Consider the following 6,990-nt stretch of genomic DNA (forward strand, 5'->3'; position numbering starts at 1 on the left):
TGTGTTTGTCTGGTATGCGTGGATTACTGTACGGGAAGCACTATAATTACCTCCGTTGCATGAGATATTTCATGGATATATTTGGTAGCAGGGGGTATGACTGTATTTTGGACCACCTACCACTGAACAGGCATATAAATACTTCCGTCCTGTAGTGGGACGAGACACATATAACGAGAAGCTATAATTCTCCTAGTTTGTTTTATTGTGCATCTGAGCTCTTACATACTCCATAAGTATTTAGGTTCATCTGTTAGTTCAGCTGTGTGACAGTGTCCAACACATATAAGGGAATATTTAGAAATAACCCCTGCCGATAGCATCACGCCCCAAGGGTGCTGGAGCTAGAGCACCCCCGCGCGCAGGTGTCAGGTAGTACTCAGGTCTGTCAGTGTCGTGTGGAGACTGGAGCGTGCGAACGCGAGGGGAGAGTAGACGATGAGATCTACGGGGTGGGCCGGCAGAATCTGAGCGCGTTTTGTCCGTGGCTCACGGGTATCCCCTGTTCATCTTGCCTTTTGTTGTCAGCGAGCTAATAACCCAGGGAGATACTAATTAATGCCGCTAATCTTCTGGTAGCACGTGCACGTAGCAGTGGGGGACTAGGGGGATCTCTGCCTGCCCAGAGTGCGAGCCCAGGCGGCCGTCACCGGCCGAAACGCCCGCCGCGACGTCGACCTCACAGTGGCAGCCGCGGAGTGGCGTGCGGACCGCGGAACGCACCGCGCGCCAGTGGCAGGCAGGCAAATTGCAGCCAAGCGTTTCGCTTGCTTCTCTGGGCACGCACCAAGACTTTATTAGCCCGTCGAAATTGCACGAGACGTCCGAGCTTCTCAATGCTCTTTTCAACGCTGAAGTGTTCTATCTTTCGCTCCTAGAAAAATCTTTATCTCATGTGGCACTCCGTTGATTCTGAAAGCGCTGCAGAATACTCGCAACTTCTCAAAACCGGCCTCCTCTGCCCTCTGCTAATAGAGGGGTAAAGGAACAAAACAAATAGCTAGTGGCAAGAGGATGGAATCACACGGATACTCTGTACGGAGACCGTGTGTTTAGTCATCCCTGCTGCGATGCCAAGAGAGAAAAAAAACGGCCACTAGCACGGCGCCAGTCACACTAATCACAAAATTAATCCGCGCACTCATAAACCAATCCCTGGAAGCGATCATGCGAAGATTTCACCGCCCGAGCCGCGACCCCGGAAGTCCGGGACCGGGAGTTGTCTCTCTTTTTTCACTCCGAATTCAGGGTGATCCATGAAAAAAAGAAGATTTTTGCGGGAGCATGAATATCCGGCTGCGCTGCGGCCTACGGGGAGCTAGACATATCCCATTATTTATAGGAACAATTGGATCTATACCATTAAAAGATCCAAACTTTAGATATATACCATGGACCCTACATGTCATTAACTCATATGGACCCACATGTAAGTGAGATAGTAATGGTATGGATCCAAAGTGGTGATCTTTTAATGGTATGGATCCAAATTTCCCTTATTTATATTTCAAACTTCACTGTTCCCAGCGTTCATACAAGTTTAGCTTTCTAAGTTGTTATAAATCAAACTATTTAAACTTCAACCAACAAATATTATAATAGTTTAAGTCATGATAAACCTAGTAATTTTATTTTTATGTTGTCTTATATAATTAGTCAAAGTTGATAAATATAAAAAGACAAACCTTATATAGATGGATGAGGGAGTATATGTATATATCTATTGACAGAAAAGTATTTTATATACACATATTTTAAATAGGACAGACTTAGGAAACAGGGCACTGGCCTTGGGACTTCCACGGCCTGGAATCTTCTGCCGTCCCGCCGTCCCTCCCACCCCGGTGGCGGCGGTGGGTGTCCCAGTCGCCTTTGATTCCTTCCCCAGTCTTCCCCTCAGATCTGCGATCCTTATCCCTCCCGGTTCCCCGTCCTCTCCTCGGCCCCAGTCGAGGAGACGCCGCTGCGGCTCTCGACTCCTGTTGCAATAATTTTGTAGGCGAGAATTGGGAGAGTCTGGAGGCTGCCAGCCGGTCTAGTGGCTCGGCCAAGGCGAGCGGTGGTCCCAGCGCCGTTCTTTCCGCCTGGTGCCGGAGTTTCAGTCTTCAAGGCTGTGCTCGGAGTTTCTGTGTTCTAGGGGCCGGGAGGTGTGTGCTGGTGTGAATTTGGCTTTCTTTTGATCCAATTGGTGCTTAATTTCAGCCTGTCGAAAGAGGCTTCTAGCTTGCAGGTTCATCGCCGTTGGCGCCGAACTTGCCTGCCGTACAGTCTTTCTAGTGCCAAAGTTGAATTTTGAGGAACTGTGAAGCCGCTTTAAGCAATTACCTTTGCCGAACTTTCCTCTAAAGGCTTGACCTTTTGGGTTCCGGAGTTCATTGCTGATCGACGGGTCTTGGAGTTTTTGTCTACTACCTGCGTTATGAACAGGACATTTCTGCATAAGAAAAGTTGTCTCCTGTGCAGATAGCCAGATACTCCTGCTTTGCTAGTATATCAAATTGCTTCTTGTGTTTGAACAAAGATTCTGTTCAGCTAGAAGACAGTGCTCTCCTTTATATCCTGTCTGTAGCTCAATACAGTGCTCCAAATCCATTTCGGCGTACTAGGTGTGGATAAGGATCCTTGCCTCGACGAGTGGAGCAAAGCCATGGATGTGCCTACGCCTCCCAACCGTGCCGGCTGCAACAGTAACATCGGCAGCCCCATGCAATCTTTTGATGATCCCTTTGGTGTTGCTGCCATGACGAGCTTTGATGGATACTCGGAGCTCTGCAGCCCATCAGTTGCTGATCACATATTCTCCCTGCTGAATGATCCCTCCGCTGCGCAACAGATGGTTGCCATGTGGTCATCCTTGGGCTCATCTCCGCGTGCTTCAGCTGTGAGAGAAGACATGTCGTTTGACACCTTTCCTGGGCCTGTGGACGGGACATCGTCACTTGCTCAAAGGTTCAACTCAGCAGCAGCATCGAGTCCAACTGGAGTCGACAGAGGGCTAAAAGAGTCAGATGGGCTTGTTCTTCCAAGTAATGGCTCACAGCAAGGGAGTAGCATCATTCCGAGGTCTGTTGGCAACGCTCTTGCAGACAGGATGCTCATGGCGCTATCTTTGTTCAGGAAGTCATTGAGTGATGGTGTTCTTGCCCAAGTCTGGATGCCTGTTGAGCACAATGGTCGTGTCGTGTTGAGTACATCTGAGCAGCCCTATTTACTTGACCAGGATCTTGCAGGTTACAGAGAAGTTTCTAGAAATTTCCTGTTTTCAGTTAAGGAGGAGCCTGGTCTGCACCTAGGGCTTCCAGGGAGGGTCTTCATATCCGGGGTGCCAGAGTGGACGTCAAGTGTTATCTATTACAGTAAGCCAGAGTATTTGAGAATGGAGCATGCTCTTCTTCATGAAATACAAGGGTCACTTGCTATGCCAGTTTACGATCCCAGCAAGGGCTCTTGTTGTGCAGTTCTTGAACTTGTCACAAACAAGGAGAAACCTAATTTTGATGCAGAGATGGACATTGTTTGCGATGCCTTGCAGGCAAGTTCTAACTTGTTTAGACTTGGGATATTTATTTAGTGACATCAGTGCTTAATGTTAAGTTGAAGTACTCATAAGTACTGCAAGCAGCTCTGGTATTTTTAAATAACATTTACTCACATCCTGACTTTTCTTCATTTGTCACTATTATTATTTTTAACTCCATCCATGCCAAAATATATGGATTTTTTGTTTTGTTCCAAGCTAAACTACCCTAAGTTTGACCAAATTGATAGGGAGGAGTATTAACATATACCACATCCAAGAAGTGACTATGAACTTATATTTCATATGAATATAATATTGTAAATTTTGTTGTTCTTTCCTATGAACTTTGTCAAACTTAGGATAGTTTGACTTGGGATAAAAGCTGAATTCCTTATATTTTGGGACGAAGAGTATATAAGCAATCACTTCTGTCAAAATTTTGTTCAGTTGTATATAAGCAATCCATATATTTGATACTTATCCATTGCTCTTCTGTAGGCTGTGAACTTGCAGACAACAACAGATCGCAGCAATCAGAAGGTGTCAATCTTCACTTCTAACATGCTCCATCTGAGATCTCTCTTGGTCTTGTATTTACTTTTTACCTACTGATGATCAATGCATACATTATCTTTTACATTTGCAGGTTTACTCTGAAAATCAGAAATCTGCTTTTACTGAGATATTGGATGTTCTAAGAGCTATTTGTCATGCACACATGCTTCCTTTGGCCCTTACATGGGTCCCTACATCAAATGGCATCGCTAATGGTTTTTGTGTTGGAAAGAATATTGGGATAGATCCGCAACCAGGAAAAGCAGCACTTCGTATCCATGAATCAGCTTGCTATGTTAATGATGCAAAGATGCAGGGGTTTCTTCATGCATGTGCTGATCGTCATCTTGAGAAGGGGCAGGGTATTGCAGGCCGAGCCCTTAAATCGAATCTGCCATTCTTCTCACCTGATATAAGAGAGTACAGTATCGAAGACTACCCGCTTGCACACCATGCTCGTAAGTTTGGTCTGCACGCTGCTGTAGCCATACGGCTGAGGAGTACGTACACCAGTTACGATGACTACATACTAGAATTCTTTCTCCCAGTCAACTGCAAGGGCTGTGGAGAGCAGCAGATGTTATTAAACAACCTTTCCAGCACAATGCAAAGAATATGCAAAAGCTTGCGAACAGTCTCTGAGGCAGAGATTGAAAATGTTAGTGCTACTGCAGCAATGTTTGAGAAGACTAGTGGAACTTGTTTACCAACTGGTAACTCTGAAAGTTCCTCACATGATGACCAGCCAATCACAGAATCTGCACTCCAGGATCTATCTTTGGGTGACAAACAAGGAGACAGAGAACCTGACAAGGTGCTGCGCTATCATTCTATCTAGTCATTCAAAATTGTTAGTTGAGATATGTGACTTCTTTGACACCTAATCATAAGTATCTAAACCACTTGCAATTCTTTTCAAGATGGACTACATTCAATTTTCATGCTAGTAGATTCTGATGCGTGCATTTTTTTATTTAAAAATATGGAACCTTTGTTATTCTTTTCAAGATGGATTACATTCAGTTTTCATGCTAGTAGAATCTGATGCGTGCATTTTTTTATTTAAAAATATGGAACCTTTGTTATTGCACCCTTTTGATGAGAAACCTTGTTATGTGCAGCCACAGAGAAGCTCAATGCGAGTTGCAGATAAAAAGCGCAGTGCATCTGAAAAGAACTTTAGTCTGGATGTTCTTCGCAAATACTTCTCTGGGAGCCTGAGGGATGCTGCAATGAGCCTTGGTGGTGAGCCCTACTGTATTGTTACGAAGTCTCTGTTAAATCTAGATTTGCTGTGACATTCACAGTACTGATTACTGAAGATAATGCCATCATTGTAGAAGAATTTCTTAGATTAGGAGATTATGGAATGAACTGCTTCTTCTGACACTTGCCTATAAACACCATTGCAGTTTGTCCAACGACATTGAAACGAATATGCAGACAACATGGAATTTCCCGATGGCCATCTCGAAAGATAAACAAGGTCAATCGTTCATTGAAGAAGATAGAGAAGGTCATTAAATCAGTTCACGGTGTGGATAGATCCTTGCAGTACGATCCTGCTACTGGGTCTCTTGTTCCTGCAACCTCTCTTCCGGAAAAGATGCCATTCTCTGCTTGCGATACATTGCCTACTTCATCTCTTGGGAGAGCAGTGGAGGAAACATGTAGCCCAAAATCAGAACAAGATTTCTCTTCGCCTGATGGGTGGCAAAGAGAAACTAGCCAATTTCATGTTTCTGGTATACCTAAAAGGGGAGGCGATGAAGTTCGGACGTTGGCAAACAACAACAAAGGCAGAAGAAACTATGTTTCTGGTATTGCAAATATCACACAGCATTCAAACTCTGAAGGCACACATGGTCCTTCATATCCCAATCCCATTGGTGCTGTTAATTCTCTGCATACTGGAGAAACAGGCAACATCGATTCTCTGACCTCCCTCCACCCAAGCATGGATGGCATTGAAGGCCAAACAACAGTAAGGAACTCACCATTTGTGCAACAAGCAGATGTCACTATGGTCGATGGTCATGACACCAAGGAGCAGACACTCCCTTCCACCTCTGGCATGACCGATTCTTCGAGCGGCAGCGCCTCAAGCGAGCCTACTTTCAAGGGGAACCCAGGACGTGCCCTCAAAGACCGAAGCAGCCCTGCACTGACCGTGAAAGCTACCTACAATGGCGACACCGTCCGGTTCAAGTTTGTGCCAGCAAGGGGCTGGTACCACTTGCTGGAAGAGATAGCAAAGAGGTTCAAGCTGACGGCTGGAGCATTCCAGCTCAAATACAAGGACGATGAGGACGAGTGGGTGATCCTGGCGAACGATGCCGACCTCCAGGAGTGCATGGACGTCCTGGACTCGATCAGCTCACGCAACATGAAGCTGCAGGTGCGCGACCTCTCCTGCCACGTGGGCAGCTCGGGCAGCAGCAGCAGCTGCTTGCAGGTGGAAGCGCATAGCTCGTGACAGAACAGAAGCCTAGGTTACCGCCCTTAGCCTGTTGTAGTAGGCCCAGTATCCTGTTGTCGCCATAGAGGTTCCTTGTCCATGTTCACGCCATGTTGTCGTATGGAATGTACAAATGGCGAGTGTAGAAAAGGAATAAAGTGTCATACTCTTCGCACGGTTGAAACACGAAACGATGCCGTGAAGGTTTTTGTCATAATCTGTTGTTGGTTTCAAAAGTCCTGGCAATAATCTGTTGTCATGAAGATGAGTTCATGGCTTAAGCTGCGATACGAAGTTTCTGAACTTGCTGTGTTCCAAAATTTCAGTCTGGTTCTTCCGGTCCCCTTCGGTCTGTATCATTGATGGTTTGCTGGTGGTACCCTGTAGTGTTACAGAACCATGTGGACGTGATGCAGTTTGGAGTCGACTTCCAGAAATCTTTTCTCCGATCTCCTGC

The 6,990-nt window shown here is 45.8% G+C and overlaps 1 protein-coding gene across 1 annotated transcript; it reads left to right on the forward strand.

The window, feature by feature from the left end:
• Window positions 1–1,741: 1,741 nt before the first annotated feature.
• LOC100191188 (uncharacterized) lies at window positions 1,742–6,777 on the forward strand. Its single transcript, NM_001358370.1, has 5 exons — window positions 1,742–3,532; window positions 4,019–4,060; window positions 4,167–4,889; window positions 5,197–5,320; window positions 5,488–6,777. Exons 1-5 carry the CDS (start codon window positions 2,648–2,650, stop codon window positions 6,549–6,551), a joined length of 2,838 nt encoding a protein of 945 aa, NP_001345299.1. The 5' UTR covers window positions 1,742–2,647; the 3' UTR covers window positions 6,552–6,777.
• Window positions 6,778–6,990: the final 213 nt, after the last annotated feature.

Source organism: Zea mays, chromosome 10 (assembly GCF_902167145.1).
Source record: "Zea mays cultivar B73 chromosome 10, Zm-B73-REFERENCE-NAM-5.0, whole genome shotgun sequence".
NCBI lineage: Eukaryota > Viridiplantae > Streptophyta > Magnoliopsida > Poales > Poaceae > Zea > Zea mays.

What these genes read in the sequence shown, in the direction of transcription:
- LOC100191188 (NM_001358370.1), top strand. Translation starts at nt 2,648, where the DNA reads ATGGATGTGCCTACGCCTCCCAACCGTGCCGGCTGCAACAGTAACATC. An exon ending in TTGTTTGCGATGCCTTGCAG is followed by an intron (nt 3,533 to 4,018) that starts GCAAGTTCTAAC and finishes GCTCTTCTGTAG; the next exon opens with GCTGTGAACTTGCAGACAAC. An exon ending in CAGATCGCAGCAATCAGAAG is followed by an intron (nt 4,061 to 4,166) that starts GTGTCAATCTTC and finishes TTACATTTGCAG; the next exon opens with GTTTACTCTGAAAATCAGAA.